General features: G+C 38.4%; 1 protein-coding gene across 6 annotated transcripts in view; it reads left to right on the top strand.

Annotated features, from left to right (window-relative positions):
* ncam1a (neural cell adhesion molecule 1a) overlaps positions 1 to 19,511 on the top strand; it is a 261,649-nt gene that overhangs the window by 226,603 nt on the left and 15,535 nt on the right. For all 6 annotated transcript variants that reach the window (XM_084940841.1, XM_084940836.1, XM_084940837.1 and 3 more), the window contains 2 exons: positions 3,474 to 3,598; positions 4,296 to 4,476. In XM_084940841.1, the coding sequence (XP_084796967.1) occupies positions 3,474 to 3,598; positions 4,296 to 4,476 (306 nt within the window). The remainder of the gene's footprint in view (positions 1 to 3,473; positions 3,599 to 4,295; positions 4,477 to 19,511) is intronic.

Here is a 19,511-nt window from a genome sequence, read left to right as displayed (position 1 = left end):
CCACAATGATCATTTTCCCTTGCATTTATAGAGTAACACCAAATTTATTCTTAGTGCCTTGATTATTTGTGTGTTGGTGTGTGTGTACAGAACTTTGTAGAATATGTGTGTGTGTGTGCGCGCGTGTGTGTGTGTGTATGTGTGTGTGTGTATATATATATATATATATATATATATATATATATATATATATATATATATATATGTGTGTGTGTGTGTGTATGTATATATATATGTGTATGTATATAGCTGAAGCTGAGCTTCAGCTAAGCTAAAATTAACACCACAAACAACACTAATCTTCATAGAGCCAGCAATGCAAGAGTGATGTAAGTTTGAAGAATTAACATGTAGAAAATTCAGTTTTTTTCTCTGCAGTGCCAAATCACAGCACAACAGTCATCTTAAAGCACAATAAAACAGAGAAAATAGACAAAAGATTTTATACACACGTTAAATTGATGCATAAGATCAGGTTCAGATCTGTTAAACCCACTTAAACAGCCGATATCCTTAACTTGGATCAATAAGTAGACCACTGCGTAATAAATAATGACAAGATTTTGATATTTTCTCTTTCTGTAAGTGTAAATAACTACATTCTGAATGTGAAACATTCACATTTACAAAACAGTCACAGCTTGAAATGTCTTTTGAAAAAAGTCAGTGCGTTTTCAACAATGCGTGTTAAAATTTGTAGATAACAGTGGGCCATTACAGGCGCAAAATCATTCCACACCCAGTATTCTGGAAATAAAACTATAATAGCGTTTTACTTATTCCATTCAAACAGCAAGCTGCAGAAGTGCTCACATTTTTAAACTTTGCAGACAGTTTCGCTCCTGTGTAGTAATCCTAGTACAACTGCATCAGTAATACCAGTGCATTTTAGCAAAAAATTCAAGATATTAGTGCAATTTTTAAACTTTGCAAAGCCATCGTGCAAGTTTTCCAGCTATGCCTGACGCCTAGGCACCATTGGATGTGCTGCAGAGCAAAGTGCTACTGGATGCATATGCTTAATTTCATCTTTCTTTTTAAACATAATTTTTGAGTTCTCACCCTGGTTAACATAGAAGTTATGTGACTAATTAGAAAAATCTTTAACAATGTCACACATAATTGTGTCATATTATGTTTCATGTAAAATGTGTTATTGTTAACATGATTTGCCTTTAATATGGCCAGATGCCTTCACAGATAGCTTTGCAAAGCATTTTTTAAACCCCACTTTTCCAGTTTTGTAACAAACCATTTCATTATGAATTCTTTTTAAACATCATAAGAGCAGCCCCACAAAGTGCCACTAACCACAATTTGCATTGCATGCACTGTTAAATATAGTCACCCACAAGGCTAATGTTTCATGTTCTTCCCCTGGAGAGCTACATAGCTCACACTGTTTTACCGGTTGGACTCACAACAATCCTTTGCATTACTGCAGCATGCAAGTTTACTTCCTTTTTCTTGTTGCATCCTCTTTCTTGTTGTTCAGCTGTTCTTAAAGAAAATGTCTGTCCTACCTGCATGTCTCTGTATCTTTGATGTAATGTCTTTCTAGTAGTTTGCATATGCAAAAGTGCTAACATTGGGTACATCTTTTTAGTATTGGGAAGTCATTGAGACGATTGGGCAATGTTAAAAACATATATCTTTTTTTTCCATTTAACCTGAACAAAGACTCCAACTTTGAGACTTTTACTATTTTCAAAATTCACCTTTCTTTTGTATAATTCATACTGTTAATAATCGCTCACATACAGCACTTATGAGATGATTTTCAGTTATGATCTATGAACTTGTAAAACTTAAATGAATTTCTTTATTCTACAGAATGTTTTTGATAACTTTGTTGTATACTGTCTTTGTGATTAGCTTGGGCTGCATGTGGAACCACACCATCCACATGCATGTTAGAGCGAGGCCACGGGTGGTGTTTCACATGATACCCTTCTGAATTTACAGCAGTGGGCCAAATTTCAAGCTTTGCATGTGTAGTTTTTTTCATTCTAATCTTCCACTTTCTCTGTTTTAGCCTTCAGAAATATTCACCTAACCCAGAATGATGCAATGCTGAATGTATCAATGTCTGCCTGTCACAGAGTTACTACTGCTGTAACTAATACTGTCTGATTCACTTTCAGCCTGTGTCATGCTCACTTCTGCCTGGTGGGATGCAGTTTTTAGAAAGTGTGCTTATTTGATTACTTCAAGAAAAAGTGCCTTCATGCATATTCATTTAATTAACTACAACCACTAACACTGATGTTTGAAATGTTAAATACCGAATACGTGACTTTTTTTTTCTTCTTGTGACTATCACAAAATGCATAAGTATATATATATATATATATATATATATATATATATATATATAGAGAGAGAGAGAGAGAGAGAGAGAGAGAGATTTTTTGGTTTACCTCCTTATTGAATTTCTATCAGTTGCATGCATGTAGAAATTGCAGCACCACTCAGCCTTTCTGTTACCTGCTGGTGTGGCTGTTACTTTTAAGATTGTTAGCACAGGGCAAAGATTATAGCATCACAAGGTAGGGGATTTAATAACATATTAACAAGGCTAACTGTGTGTAACCAATATGCACATAATTGATGAGTTTGGGTTGTTAGTCTCCACCCTTATAGCCTTAACAGTGCCACGAAGAGCTACAGCACACACACACACACACACGCAAAAAACACACTGACCTCCTTTCCCACAAGACTATGTAAATGTTATTAAAAGTAATAGAGGAACATGTCCAATCAAGGCCTACAGGCTCATTATCCAGCGACCCAGCAGTCATTACTCAGGAGGACAGAGCAGATAATGAGGGCCTCAAGGAGAACAACACCTCCGCCTGTGGTTCTGAGGCAGCCACGTTGACCTCTGTTGCTTCTAGTCGTCCTGGAAGTAATATTCCGCCTAAAGTCTGTCTTTAATTATCAGATACTCTTCTCATGGAGGTTATATTTCTTTCAGTGGGTCCTCCAAACTTAACACATAGATGTACTATTTTGGAAATCTTTTGATGGGTGTTCCAAAATTGTTACAACACACCATCACATACACCTTCATTGTGTGTCCCCTGATCTGGCACTGCTGTGGTTAAAGTTTAAGTTTAGGCACAAAAACTAATGGCTTGGGTTAAACAAATAGTTCAAGGGTAATGAAAGATTTTAGTTGTTGAGAAATTAACATTAACTAAAACTTACTAACCGAGGTTAACATTGCATTATTTTAAAACTAAGATATTATTTGAGGTGAAGGCTTGAAAATTATTAATGTTATTGATCTGCTCCTGGTGGACACTGGTGAAAAAAATGTGTCTATTGTAGCGCAGTTTTCTTTTCTTTTAAGATAAAAATTTCAGACATGTTAATTAATGTAGATAGTTGGTGTTTAAAGGTAAACATATGTTGATGCAGTAACCACCGTTTGTCATCTAATCATCATTCCTTGGTTTCCTGTTTAGGGGAACCCAGTGCTCCCAAACTGCAGGCCAAGGTGCACAGCCCGGGCAATTCTCTTAAGATCAACTGGATCACGCAAGATAACGGTGGTTCCAAGATTAAACATTACCTGATCAGATACAAGGCTGTGAGTATTTCTGGCAATGGGGGTAACTTTTTGTATGCTTCAAGCATTTGATATAAAAACAAAAACAACATAAAAAAAAATAACAGTTACAATAAAGTAGTCAAATCTGGCTACGGCTTTGAGCAGGGGTAAATCTACTGGAATCTGTCAAAATATGTGCCTGCTAATGACTCCAAAGCATTTTAAGCCACCTCATCATCCAAGTCATTTCCCCCTTTCAATTTGAATCTTCTACCTCTTTGGAATTAACAGTTGTCACTAGGAAGAAAGGGTGACTGTAATTAGACCAACCAACCCCTACAGCAGACTAGTTTTCCTGCAGTGGCGGTAATATAAAGTTATGTTCTCATGCAGCACTTGTCCACTGAATTATAACTATGTATTCAAAAAGATTCATTACTAACCTGATGGAAAAGATAAATGCTTAAACACCACTTTCATTTATTCTTATAAGATCTACTTGTGTACAATTTGTGTATAATAATTGGTGAGTACTATTTTCTTGTTTTTCCCCCCATTATTAACTGTTTCGGACCAGGTTAATCTCTTTGGAACTGAAAAACATGTTGAGAAAGAACATGTACTGCTTTTATGTCAGCTCAAGAACAGTTTGAGAAATCGAGACATTTGTAGATGATCTAAAATTAGCTTTTCCTTTGGGAGTGTTGAATTGTTCCTTTCTAAATCCATTTCTCAGAAGCGTGTATCTGACTGGAAACCAGAGCTCCGCCTTCCCAGTGACAGTACCTATATCGTCCTGAACAGCCTGGAATGGAACACGGAGTATGAGGTTCATGTGGTGGCAGAGAATGAGCAGGGCAAATCTAAGCCCGGCATCCTCACCTTCAAAACAGATACAGAGCCCACAACTGTCCCAGGTACTATTCCCATCATACCTACCCCGAGCATCCACACACACCAGCCACAGTGCACATAGGCTTCTACCGTGACCAGAAAATCTATTATTTGGATCTTTGACTTTTGCTAGGTGCTTATTCAAAGCTTGCTGGCTGCAGGGTCGGTCATGAATAATCTATCTCTGTCTGTCGCATGGCAGAGGTGTATTGTTTTTACTGTTTTCATATCTGGTAACCAAAAGGAGATGCACGATGCAAACCCCATTGATGCGTAAAGCAAAGACTCTATTATAAGCCGAGGGTCACGTAGTGGTGTGGCCTATACAGAGTGTTTGAAATGAGCAAAAACTCTAAATTTCATTCCCATTGGAAATGTGTTATTTTCTATTGTGAAAATATTTGCATATGTTTCAGTAAATCACCCATTTCTCATTTTGGGGGGAAATTTTAAAGAAAAAGTGAGCCTGGTGCTAAACGTTTGCACAGTACTGTAACTGTAAGGTTTATAATCCAGGTATTATATATAATTTCACACAAAGACTTGCTCTAATGGTGTATTTTGAAGAGCTACTTTTGGGGAGTTGGGGATTTTTTAAAATGAGATTTACATTTAAGGAACTAAACTAACTTGCCCACAAAGTTTACTATAGTAGATGACCTTAAAATGCCCAGTGCAACTAATCTAACATTGTTCTACAATCGTTAATAAGCACAGGCTTTGTCCTTGTAGGCCAAAATGGGTTTTTAAATGATAAACCAAAGACTGAACATGGCATGTGTGCACCAAAAGTTTGATGTCAGTAGAAATACACAAGTGACTGCAAGCTGGGTCATTTGAAATCTATTTTCATTTTACCCCCAGCCTACGCTCTTTGTTTCTAGTTCTCAGTCAGTGCCACACTTCTGTTTTCTTTAATAATGTCATCTCCACTAAATCCTCTTTTCCTGGAGGAATGAATTTCTATGCACAGAGCACCTTTTTAAAACACTGCACTCGCTTCAAAAAATGTTGAAGCCCAGGCAGCACAAGATCAAAAGTAGCTAATGAGTCCATATGACATGCAGAGGCATCCTCACTGCATTCCTCCTTGGATATCCAGCTCTTCCAAGTCTCATTACTTGTTATGAGGTAACTTCAACTCCTCAATCTTAATGTCCAATGATGTGAGAACAGACTTCAGTCAGACCCAGAGAAAACAGAGTTTTGTCCATTTATTCCCAAATACATCGTCTACACAGGTGGTCACGGTCGGCCTTTGCTCTGTTGCTGTGTTGTGTGTAGAGTGCACTTTTTAACTTGGGCTGCCTCCCCACTTGAATTAGCTAACAGTTTAAAATTCTTTGACATCTTACACTCTGTCTGTGTTTCTTTTTTTTGTTTCATCCTGTTTTTCTTCCATTGTCACCCTCCCTTTCACTATTCGCCTGCCCTTTTCTTCTTCATGAAAGGAAGTGTTGATTGCCTCAGTCGTATTTCCTTTTAACTGTCAAGTGCACACTGTGAAAAAGATTTCACCCAAAAAATCGAAATCACTTATAAAATGGCCCAATCTTTAAACTAATGTGCCTGAAAACAGCCCACAAGTCATGAACACGATCATGAATCTGTGCCTTGCTATAGATTTAAAAGTACTGACAGAACATTTTTATAAAATAATACACAAAATTAAGCCATCAAGTAGTAGGACAATGCTGTAATCATTTCCCACCAGTCAAAGCAGACAACTACACTCATCAGCTAGTTTTTTAAGTTCACCTTGAAAGTGCTGAGCTGAACCCTGTTTTGTCTCTAAGAGCATCTTAATTCTTTGTGGCACATAAAGTTATGTAAACTTTCCTCAGAGATTTTCTACATATTGACATGATAGATATAGACACGATTTGAGTTTTGTGGCGTTGGCATCCTGCTGGAAGCAGCCATGATAAGATGGGTGCACTGTGCTCATAAAGGGATAGACACAGTGAGCAACAATATTCAGGTACGCTGTAGTGTTTGAATGATCCTCAGTTGGTACTAAAGGCTTTACTCAGAATACATCCCCCCCACCATCAGCAGCTTTTGATACAAGGAAGGACGAATCCATGTTTTTATGTTGTTTAGACAAAATTGTTACCCTACCATCCAAATCTCACAATCGAAACTCACAGACCAGGCAACGTTTTTCCAATTTTAAAAAACGACCTTGCAAATTATAACCTCAACCTCCTGTTTAACTGACAGGAGTTGGCACCCAGTGCAGTCTTCTACTATTGTAGGGGAATCTGTTGTTTTTCTGAATAACTTGCTTGTAACGAGAGGTTATACTGTTGCTACTGTATCAGCTCGAAGGAGCGTAGCCATTCTCCTCTGACCTCTGGCATCAAGAAGGCATTTTCACCCAGAGAACTGCCGCTCACTGGATTTTCTCTCTTTTTTAAACTGTTTTCTGTAAACCCTGGAGATGGTTGTGTGGGAAAAATCCCAGCAGATCAGCAGTTTTTTGGAACAGTCTGACCAGCCTGTCTGGCACCAACAACCTTCTCACATTCAAAGTCACTTAAATAATCTTGGCTTCAACATTCTGACGCTTGGGTTGAACTTAAGCAAATCGTCTTAACTTTGTCTGTTTGATATTTGCACCAACAAGCATTTGAACAGGTATACCTAACAAAGTGGCCAGTGAGTGTTTGTTCTTTAGAGAGCTATCATCACACACATAGCTACTCATTCAAAATTCTTCTTCTGTGGGTCATAGTCACTGTAGTTGAGCTTTATTATTAATCGGGATAGATTACTGACTTTTTACATCCAAAATACAAATGTTGAAGAAACTATTATATGCATGCAATCTAAATTTCATCACAGTTTCAGCTTTTGAAGTTGAGTAAGTCACTATTTATGAAAAAAATGAAGTTTAATGAAGCTTGCAGATTCAGTTTTTTCCTAAATCATTAATGACCATACTCCATAATTTACTATCCTGACACATTTTATATACCATTCATTGTTTTTTGATTTGTTTGCAGTCTCTCTCTGTTTGTATTACGATATCTGAGCCTCTATTGCCTCTATCTTTGTTTCACATTTTCTCTGATTTTCATTCTTTCTGTCAGCATCTGTCTTCCCTTCTGCTACCAGGTTTAGTAGGTCTCACAGTTCAGGCTCCAAGACTGACCTGAATTGAAATGTGTGGCCTAGTTAGGTGGGGATGCAGCCCATACAGTCTTTGCATGGTGCCTTTTCCAGCTGGATTAATGTTTTTCTGCTCTTTACTGGAGTTGTTAAAAGACAACTGCTGCCAGTGCATGGCACATGAAAAAACCTGTTTGGTAGTTTGGTTGGTTTTTGGGAGTTTTCGTATGCTGTAATTGTTTTTTTTGTTTTTTTTTCATGTCCTTGCTGGGCAACAGCCATATAGCAGTGGGAGGTTTGGATCACATATAAATCTACCAGACCACAAGTTAACCTTAGTATCATCCGAGTCAGCCCCCCTTCAAGTCTTCTAATTACTTTTGTTTAAGTTTTTATTTTTATTTGTTTTGTTTTGAGATATTTTGGTATTACTTCCAAGCTGCTGTTGTTTTTCTTCACTTCAGGGAGCATGGGCTATTGCCGAGGTTTATTTTTAGCTACAACATCTGCATTTAATTCCACTATTCCCTTGCAGTCTCACAGCTGTTCTTTGTACTGCTTGATCAACAGCTGCTCCTTTTTATATGCAGGGCTCTGCATGCTCAATTTTATCTGAATCTCTCATTGGGAGTCCGGTGCGGACGCAAGGTCGAGCTTCAGCCTGTTTAAATTTCTGTTTTATGTTCAAAAAAACAACCATACGCACAAGAATTCATTCAGCCCAGTAATGTGAATGCACTTCAGCATAAAAGATCTCTGAAAACATATTGGAGTTTGTTGTCCTTTGAATTTATTTGAATCGGACGTGTGAAAGGGTTTGTGTATAGCTAATTTGCTTTAGGTTTAATGCACACAGGTACAGCTGAGCGGCAATTGTTTGCCACAGTCTCACAGAAAGTCAAATGCTGCCCAAATGTGAAGAGATAATATAAAAAACAAAGTGGCACATCTTGATCCATCCAAATCTCCCCAGCTAAGGTTGACTTAGGACTAAAACTATAAAGCTAATAACATTTTGTAACATGAGGTCATCCATTCATCCATGTCACAGACTTTACCTTCATAACCAGCGTCTGCTTTGGATGTTTGGTTTTGCATGGGCCATTCCCCCAACCATGACCAGTGGTGTAATGCTAGACGAACAAGTGGTACTATTGTGAATATTTGCCTACGCTTTCTTTCCGTATGTGTCCATACCAACACAAAAAAGATGTCCATACATATTCGAACTTTGAACCACGAGGTCTGTCAACAAGATAATTTCCTTTTTATTTACCGACAAAAAAGCTGCCATATTGTTTTTAACATTTCTTTTAAGTAATTATCGAGTTCCTTTAGAACCTGAATTCAGAAGCCATTTATAATTGCAACATCCAATAGGATTTGAAGGTAATGTCTTACGTAATGTAGACAAAAAAAACATTTTAATTAATCCATCTACAATCTGCACTGCCTTTACTGATAAGTCAAGAGCAACAATAGTCGCTAAGGCTACGTGAGCAAAGCAGCCCAGCTTCTTTCCTCTGCAGGCTCAGAGAGCTGCTGATTGGAAACCCATGTGCCAGTTTTCTGGCCTTTGGCTCAAACTTTCCAAAGACACACACAATAAAATATAGAGACGCGTTGCTGTGTTTTTTTTATTACTTCATTATTACCAAATCTGTGAATTAATGAGACTTTGGCATTCAGTTTATGCATCACTGGCAAGCAAGCTTGTGCTTGCATTTACTTTATATTACACCACTGGCCATTAGGAGTGAGAGATACTAGCCTGACTCATGTGGATGTGTTCTTGCATTCAGGCTGTCATCTATCTTACCCTAAACTTGGCCGCTGCTCTGCACCATGGCTGATTTAAAACTCCCCTTCTTTATACTGAACCTTAAGGTGAAAACAGAGACTGTGCTGCAGTGTGTTTGAAATGTCTTCCTTATCGATGTCATCCCCCATTACCTTCCTTTGTGTGACCCTCCACCCATGCCTGCCATGAACCATGTGTCATTTGCTGTGATACTAACATGCTATAACTTCTTTTTATTTTTACCCTTTAACTTAGACTTCCTTTTTTATTCTTCAAGTCAGTCTTGAAAAGAAAAAACAACCTTCCAGACTTGTATTTCTGTATTTCTGACCTATTTTTCTATCTCTCTCCCTCTTTTCCCTCTTTCTCTCCTGCTTCTTTTTTTTCTCCGTGTCCTTCCTGTCTCCATGTGTGATCTTCTTGGGCACCTATGGACCATGACATTGCCATACACACAAATTTCTTTCTCTGTTTGTGTTTTTACTGTGTGTGTGTTTTTTTTTTTCTTGTCACACTTTATTGCTGTGATTATCACTCAAAATACTCTGTTGTGGATATTTATTTATTGTTGGTCAATAACCTCAGCTACCCTCGGTTGCCAATGTGTGACGTGCAGTCTGGCAGCTCTTCTTCTGTCCATGCTGACTGTGCTCTGGCTCCCATAAACTGATTGCATTCAAGGAGAAAGAGGATAGTCTGAGCCGTTCAAATCTTTGGCTCCAGACCTTTGCTTTCTATGCCTTTTGACCCTTGTGCAGCCACACACAAGAAAAAAAAGTTGAAGAGTCAAGACATTGGTTTCATGACGTTATTACAGGGTGCTCAGTACTTGCATCAATTTCAGTTTTCTGGTTTTTAGATTCTGTTAATATTTTTTTCGTCTGTTTTCACTGTAATGTCATCTTGTGTATAAATAGATTCCGAAGGAGAGAGATTTTTAGGGTTTTGTCAATGTTGCAAGTTGGACGTCGGGTGCTCTTTCAGGATACAATATAGACAAAGTATTGTAGCTTTGTTTTTGATTTGATTAGTAACACATTCATAATGCCTTAATGTGATCTGAAGAGGGGGTGATAAATAGAATAATTACACTGTTTAATTTTGTGTCTGCAGTGGTTTAATCAGACACGGAAATTGTAAAGAGACTTTTATTTTGGACTTTACTGCCTATTAAACAAACACATCCATTCCACTGTTATGTCACAAATGACATAAAAGCATGAACACTGCATGAAAGCTGACACAAGGCATGATCCAGTATTCATGAATGTGCTATGCAGCTGCTTCAAAGCTCCCCAGTCAAGCATTATGAATGTGTTAACCAGGAGATGAGTACAAATGCTGTGCCTAAATTCTGGCTGTTTTTTTTTTCTTCTTCTTCTTTTATACAAGCTTGAAATGTCCTGCTGTACAAATTGAGGGGAAGATAACATTTGCAGAGAAATTTAATATCGGTTATGGTCAGAGAACTCGTTTTTTCCAGACTCATTCTTAATTTTCAACATTATATTATGCTCATTTTCAAATACATTGTTATGTAACCGCCTTGTCAGGAGAGAACAGAAGGATGTGCAGAAAAACTAATCATGTTTTGTGAAGAAGTGTACATACTCTTTTCAAACTGATATTCGAGAAATCAGCTGTTATTTTGAGGATTCATGCTCTCTTTTTACCTGAAAGCAGTGAAATGTCTAAAAAAAAAGAAAAAAAACCCATAAAGAAACAGCTGTTAAACACTAAAAAATTTTGTTTAAAAAAATGTGGAATTATTTTCTTCTCTATTCCTGAGACATTTTTGTAAGTGCTTATCAGTGTATTTCCATGTAACCATTGTAGGGTTGAAATAAATTGTTTCTTTTTCTTTCATGAAAGTAATGACTTTGAGGCTTTGGCGACTAAACATACTAAGATATCTTTGTCTGACTCTTCTGGGAAGCTGATTGTTAAGCTGATTTTTGCCCTTTTTTTTTTTCTCTGGAGCTTTAACAAAATGTCTGTATTCTGCATTCAGTGTTGCTTTACATCAAACATGACTGTTGAACCCAGATGTTTTGAGGTCAGGGGCTTGGCTGTAGCCTAAGTGAAGAAGATAAAGTATGCATTTTGCATAAAAAAGGAACAAATGGTAAACTGTATATTGTATAGAGGCCTTGCAGCAGTGTAAAACAGCACAAAAATATGGATATTAATATGCAAACATTAGCTAAACATTAGAATGAAACCAATATGCAACCCTGATGGCGCCGAGTAGATTCTTTTGGCTGTTGTTAGCTGCTACGATCTAAGCAACAAAATAATGTATCCAGTGTTTACACAACAAAAAAACACCGAAATTTGATTTCCTTATTAAATGGCCGACAACATTGTTTGTAAGTCTTTCCGGACCACCTTTAATTTTTGTTGACCTGATAGCCAGGCAACCTAGTTTAAGCTATCAAAGCTATGAAAATCCACAGTTACAGAAGGATTCTTACTTGTATTTTGTGATCTGACACCATTGTGGTTATGTTTTGCAAGGGTGGAGGTTATGTATTCTGTAGCAGTATTTTTTTTTTTTAAATACTTTACTTGAAATATAGTACTTCATAATAGCATGTCTAATGGCTAGCTAGCTTATTGCTAGCTTCTGTTTCCACGCTCCTGTATGTTGTTTTTTTGGTTGTTGTTGTTGTTATTGTTTTTCATGGAGGCCTGGTCTGATTGTAACACCATGGAGAACGGCCACACTAGCAACTCTACTAGAGTTAAAGAATTTAAATGTTTTAACTCTCAGTAATGCCTCAGTGCTTATTAGCTTTTATTAACTAACGGAGCATTTGGCTAAGAAATTGCTAATTACTTGAGACTTAACAAGGGAATAACCTTAGGCCAATTTAAATGTCCGTCTTTAACAGTGGCAATGAAAAGCTAGAGATTTTTAAAAAAGGCTGTCAGAGTTTGGGTTACTTAAAGTCCTCTATATAGTTTCCATTTGTTCCAACATTTGTTCGTCACTCTGCTGTATAACTCATTAAAGTTTTCAGAGTCATGAGAGATGACAGATTGCAATGCATAACTTAAGAGATTAAAATCACCTGCAGCCATGATCAACAGCATTTTAGTGTGAGAGAATTAATAAAGCATTGATACATTTTCAGTAATCACACATATGTGAATGGTCATTGTTTTTATTCTGTCTTGATGAGCATTTTCCATCATAGAGGCCAGTCATACAGAAAGTCAGTTTGCTGTAATGAATACAGCTAGCGTGTGTTTTAAAACCACTTTTCTCTGATTTATCACAAATTTCAGCTAAGCTGTACTAAGACTTGTGCTGCTGGTGGTAATTTGAGCCACATGGTCCTGATGGATTGGAGTTGATTATGTCTGTATTAAAAGTCAGATTCACACGGATATACACGCACTGTGTAAGTGCACGTTTCAGTAATACTGGAAATATGAAATAATTTATCTTCCCATCAAGCGTGCTCTTGTGGCTAGTGAGTGCTTTAACATCCAGCACAACACGTACCTAACTAAAACTCATAAGAAATCATAGAAAAAGTGCAGAAAAGAGCACTTGAGTTCCAAGTAATCAAATGTCACAGGCTGTTCCACTGAATGTATGATCTTTGATGGCCTTTTGATGGGATGCTAAGGTGAATCTATCCCCATAAGCTCTCTGCCTGAGCCTTAGAATAGGCAGCATCATCAAACCTGAATAACATCAATATCTGTAACACCCCGTTTCTCTGAACAGGAATGAAGGAGAATTAGGCATGAGGAAGAGCAGAGGAATTACTAGCAAAGAAAAAATAAAAGTTAACAAGGTTAGTTTCAAATGTTATTGACTTTTTTTTCTCTGAGCAGTTTTCACTTTGGAAACGTGGCACCCCCGCCTTTTTATGAGTTGGGGTCTAAAATAAGATTTGTATTCCCTCCATTTATTATCCCTGGCACTGCGGTTTAATCTCAACTAAGTTCTGTCACAAGGAAAATAAGAGCTTACGACACCCTTGAGGTGTTCTTTGTCACTTTGTCCCCCCAGTTGTTCATCAGTGCCTACCGAGTAATGATAGTGCTGATCAGTGCTGAGTGATTTTCATTTTTGCTAATCAGGATCTACATCTAAATGTCTGCATCAAACTTACTTGTGTTGCATATAAACAGAATATTTCTCTTCCCTGAAGCAAATGGTTCAGGTCGCCCACTGCATACAGATTAAAGGGAAAGCTGCCGTCTCTCTTTCTATTGGATTTTTCCTTTTTTGTATAGCCTGAAACGTTTCTTCAGCTGGTTAGCTTGGTGTGATTAATGGCAGAAACTTCAAATCAAATGTTGGAGCTTAAAACAATCCACAGAAGCGTCATCGTAATCATCGCTGTGTCGAAATATCTATTGTGTTAAAATAGATACATTTTTTTAAATTAATGATTCCCCTCTTTCCTCTATAAGCTTTCCTCTATGGAAATGAGTCCAGAGTTCCTAACTTTCAAGCCAGCATGCACATCAGTTTGTAGCACTTGTTTTCATAGCATCTTAATTTAAAAAGGGCTGAAATCCCATCTAGCCACACACCGCTCTCTGCATGAAGAGTTTCCAAGGATCTTAAATCAGTCAGAGAGGGAGTCGGTCGCCGGTTGAGCGTCACCCTGCCTCCTTGTGCCCCAAAAGAAAACTGATTCTGAAGCCGATTTTACTTTTAATGGTGGTGCAGTGCCACACTGTGGCAGAGCTTTGATGAAGGACGCAGACATGGGAATTACTGAAGGAACTTTTTTAAAGCCAAATGAGGTCAATGGCTGAAAAATAGACCCAACGAAGGAAAGGAAAAGAAGAAAATAAGAGTCATGGGAAGTCTGTGATGGTGTTGTATGAACAATTGTAATGACAGTTGTTACATACAGTTGTAGTGCTGGTTGAAAAATGGTGACAGCTTACGCATTTTTACACCTCAGTCAGACAGTCAGTATTCCCCGTCTACAGTATAAACAAATTTGTCCTCAACTGGGCTTCTTCCTTTACAGATGAGGGGGACACTGTGTTTGCTTCTCTACAGTCTGTTGCATGCATATGGTTATTTTAATCACTGCAATGTTCAGCATTCCACTGAATCTCAAACACAAACTGTTCTGAGACTATTTATTATGTGGGCCCTCTGGTGAAATAAATGTTGTTAAAATGTCTTAAACTGTATTTCTACTCTAAAATTAATATTTTTTATTTAGACTTGGCTGTTTTACTTATGGCTGAACTAATCCATCAAATGTAAAGCAAGTGCTGGAAGATTTTTTATTGCATTTCTGCGTGTTTTACAGCACAAGTTTGTAAAGATACTGCAACCCACGGGCAGAGTTGCACGGTTGGACTCAAATCTAACTCCTGATATAAAGGTGTTTCATCAGGGTACAACTGCACATATCTGGCAGTCTTATTGATTTCTCAGAAATGTGTGTAGTGAAATATTTTATCACATGCGGTCTGTTTATCAGCAGTCGTCTGGAAACCCGTCTCAGTACTGTACCCGACAAGCCCGTAAAGAGAAATGTTTGTGTAGTCCACCCTGACAGGTAGATTTGTGCTTTCTCCCTCAGTGAGAGCACTCGGTAAGAACCACCCCCCCCTCAGCACTGAATACATGGCACATGATTTATTGTGCCTGTTAAAATGCAAATGAAGCAATGGGCAGAGAAAAAAACAAGTGTTTTCTGCACCACTGTAGTCACCTATAAGTACGCAGAACTCTGGCATGTTCTTGCTATTTTCATCACAACCATCAAAGAAATTGAAGGTTTACATACCGGGCCAGCCAGAAAGAGGAAGATAGTGGATTTGAATTAAACGTCTCAGTTGGCCCAGGGCAGTTCTTTCACTTGTGAATGCATCAGAGTGCAGTAAGCACAAACATAACATCTTTAAGCGGCATAAAATGTTTTTTTCCTGCAAAGTCTGCAGCATAGCTGTCCATGAGCTGCGCTCCCGTCAGCATTTAAAGACTGATATGTGTGTCAACAATTGTTTCTACTTCAAAGGCCAAGAGAATTGGAGCTTTCATTTGGTCTAATTTATGTGTTTCAGTTTCCTTTTAATGGCACATTTACACGGTGCTTTTATAAAGTACTTACATTTGACATATTAGTGGCATAAACTGGCCCAATAAGGTTTCATCTTCGGCATGAGCGTTCATCACTCTGTAGGCAATTTAAATCACTGTCAGAAAGTGTGATGTCATACTATGACATCTCATAAAGTAAAGCTGTATGTTATCAGTCAAAGATTAGCATGGCAGTTATTCGTTGCAGTTTTGCATACGAGTAAATTGGTTACCCCAAATGACATATATGTGGTTTAAGGTCCAGTGAATTTTTGTAAAGAGCATGTTAACAGTTCTGCTCGCTCTTTACCTGTCACACACATTTAAGTATGATACTTCAGTGTGGCAGTTACTGCTTTGCTCCATTTGAAAAAGACATTGGCTTCCCTTTTTTATATATATATATATATATATATATAGATATACAGGGAGTGCAGAATTATTAGGCAAGTTGTATTTTTGAGGAATAATTTTATTAATGAACAACAACCGTGTTCTCAATGAACCCAAAAAATATCAAAGCTGAATGTTTTTGGAAGTAGTTTTTAGTTTGTTTTTAGTTTTAGCTATTTTAGGGGGATATCTGTGTGTGCAGGTGACTATTACTGTGCATAATTATTAGGCAACTTAACAAAAAACAAATATATACCCATTTCAATTATTTTTACCAGTGAAACCAATATAACATCTCCACATTCACAAATATACATTTCTGACATTCAAAAACAAAACAAAAACAAATCAGCGACCAATATAGCCACCTTTCTGTGCAAGGACACTCAAAAGCCTGCCATCCATGGTTTCTGTCAGTGTTTTGATCTGTTCACCATCAACATTGCGTGCAGCAGCAACCACAGCCTCCCAGACACTGTTCAGAGAGGTGTACTGTTTTCCCTCCTTGTAAATCTCACATTTGATGATGGACCACAGGTTCTCAATGGGGTTCAGATCAGGTGAACAAGGTGGCCATGTCATTAGTTTTTCTTCTTTTATACCCTTTCTTGCCAGCCACGCTGTGGAGTACTTGGACGCGTGTGATGGAGCATTGTCCTGCATGAAAATCATGTTTTTCTTGAAGGATGCAGACTTCTTCCTGTACCACTGCTTGAAGAAGGTGTCTTCCAGAAACTGGCAGTAGGACTGGGAGTTGAGCTTGACTCCATCCTCAACCCGAAAAGGCCCCACAAGCTCATCTTTGATGATACCAGCCCAAACCAGTACTCCACCTCCACCTTGCTGGCGTCTGAGTCGGACTGGAGCTCTCTGCCCTTTACCAATCCAGCCACGGGCCCATCCATCTGGCCCATCAAGACTCACTCTCATTTCATCAGTCCATAAAACCTTAGAAAAACCAGTCTTGAGATATTTCTTGGCCCAGTCTTGACGTTTCAGCTTGTGTGTCTTGTTCAGTGGTGGTCGTCTTTCAGCCTTTCTTACCTTGGCCATGTCTCTGAGTATTGCACACCTTGTGCTTTTGGGCACTCCAGTGATGTTGCAGCTCTGAAATATGGCCAAACTGGTGGCAAGTGGCATCTTGGCAGCTGCACGCTTGACTTTTCTCAGTTCATGGGCAGTTATTTTGCGCCTTGGTTTTTCTTCGCGCTTCCTGCGACCCTGTTGACTATTTTGAATGAAACGCTTGATTGTTCGATGATCACGCTTCAGAAGCTTTGCAATTTTGAGACTGCTGCATCCCTCTGCAAGATATCTCACTATTTTTGACTTTTCTGAGCCTGTCAAGTCCTTCTTTTGACCCATTTTGCCAAAGGAAAGGACGTTGCCTAATAATTATGCACACCTGATATAGGGTGTTGATGTCATTAGACCACACCCCTTCTCATTACAGAGATGCACATCACCTAATATGCTTAATTAGTAGTAGGCTTTCAAGCCTATACAGCTTGGAGTAAGACAACATGCATGAAGAGGATGATGTGGACAAAATACTCATTTGCCTAATAATTCTGCACTCCCTGTATATATATATATATATATATCTCCCCCCCCATGTGATTACTCAGCTGTACAAAATGACAGTTTTAGACGCCAGTGCACATGGATTTAATGGAACTGACACTAAATCGTCACGTTCGTTGTGGTTACTTCAGATCAAAGTCTGTTTTGCTGGAGTAACTAGTGTATACTGATGTGGCAGTACATTATCTATATTTGGCCTTTTATCTAAAGAGTAGAGAATGTGTGAAACCACAAAATGGGCCGAAAACTGAAAGCGCAGCTCACAGTGCTTCCTTACAGTGGTAACGCTGCTGTCATTTATTTATACTTTAAGCTTTTAGAATACGCTGCAGGCTGTGCAGAGGCCATTATAAATAGGGGTTCGTTCCGTAGTTCCAGTGAATCACGACTGCAGAACATATTTGTCACTGGCTGATCCTTTCCCTTTTTCCCATATCCAAGGCTGAGGGTATACACAGTTAACATAAAGATGGTCCTCAAATTGCACAGTGCTCACATTCTCCTCAGACACTTTGATGAGCCCTTGATCCTTATCAGACCCTGGCGAGCCATTACAGCAGTCTTTACTGCCTGAAGCAGAGCCAAATTGATACATGTAAGAGAGGCTTTAATTTAACTGAAGGTCTTCCAATTTGATTGCCTACTGGCACGGTAGATACCATAATAACAAACATAACAGGGTTGGAACTATAATTCTGACTTTACACGCTGAACACAAACAAACATCTTTTCAGCTTTGATTTTAAATCATCTTCATATTAAATGCAAGCCTTGATTGGGAAACATTGTGTTAATACATGGAGCCAATACAGGATGTTCTGATGTTATCAGATTTTTTTCCAGGTTCTCCAGTCCAGAGGTTGTTCATTTGAATTTTGCCTCAGGTATGGTTGTGAGGCTTTCACTAAACTTCGGTGTGAATGGGTGAATGTCACTTGTAGTGGTCAGTAAGGCTACAGTCACCCTGGGGAAAACCGTGGCTGGAGACTGTGCGCAAGGAATTTGTGATTTTGTTGCCTTTGAAATCGTTGCTTCAAGGACGGAGGACGAGGTCTGTGACCGCTCACAGTCAGCTGTCATCTTTACAGTAGCTTTAGTGCATCGTGACAACCTTAAAATGGCAATAAGATGGAGTGAGTCTGTTATCAGGTTTGTCAGTGGGGTCAAGTTGGCAATTACATGCAAGCTGTCATAACACAGTAATTATATTTTTAACAAGTCAGCAAAAATGATCTGCGTGAACAGAAATTTACATTTAACATAATTTCAAACGAACTACTTAGATTCAAAGTCAAGCTAAGACGATAGAGATTTGAAACACAAGTTCAAAAACGTCTGAACAAATAGTGATGTAGTTGTGTAGGTGCTCGCAGCCTTGCTTTAGGAATACAACCAGCTGAGTTGAGTCTCCTACTGCTAACAGACACATGGGAGACGAGGTTCATTCACTGGAGCAGACTGACTCAGATTAAGTGCAACATGTTTGTAATCTGTCTGCATTTATAAATTAGACTGCGGTTATTTGCAAATTTTTCCTTGTCTGTCTGAGAGTGACTGCAGACACTCCAGGCCAGACCAAGATTGTTTGGAGACACGTTGCCAGGTGACCTGTCTCAGAATCACCGGGCAACTACAAGTTTTTTGCAACACCAAGCTCCCTTATGGCTCACGCTGAAGTGTGACTGACCCATAAGACTAGAAGTGGGCTGCAAAAATTATAAATACCACCTCTTTCTGATGATAAAGTAGAAATAGGTCTGAGCTCGGATACACCTGAATGTTGTGTTTTCGTTGAACAACATTAAGTTCATTGGATGAACAAGCGGATATTGCTTTTTGTTTCTCACAGTCTCAGTAAGAAGCCAGATGAAAGTTGAGGAAGGCCTGACTTTATGTCTTTAAGTGTCCACTGACTATTACAAGAAATCTTGTTATACCTGGTTACCACAAATCCTGCTTACTGTGATTACCTCAGTCAAGGAAATATGTGTTTTTTTTATTATTATTATTTGTCTTTTCTGTTTTTTCTGTTAGTTTAACTTATCCACATTTTTCAGTGGAGTAGTGAATCCCTTTTATTCTTTTCCTCAACA

Source organism: Perissodus microlepis, chromosome 10, assembly GCF_051167445.1.
Source record: "Perissodus microlepis isolate ML-2025 ecotype Zambia chromosome 10, ASM5116744v1, whole genome shotgun sequence".
NCBI lineage: Eukaryota > Metazoa > Chordata > Actinopteri > Cichliformes > Cichlidae > Perissodus > Perissodus microlepis.
Note: the sequence above shows the minus strand (reverse complement) of the source record. Positions and strands in the feature narration are given on the sequence as shown.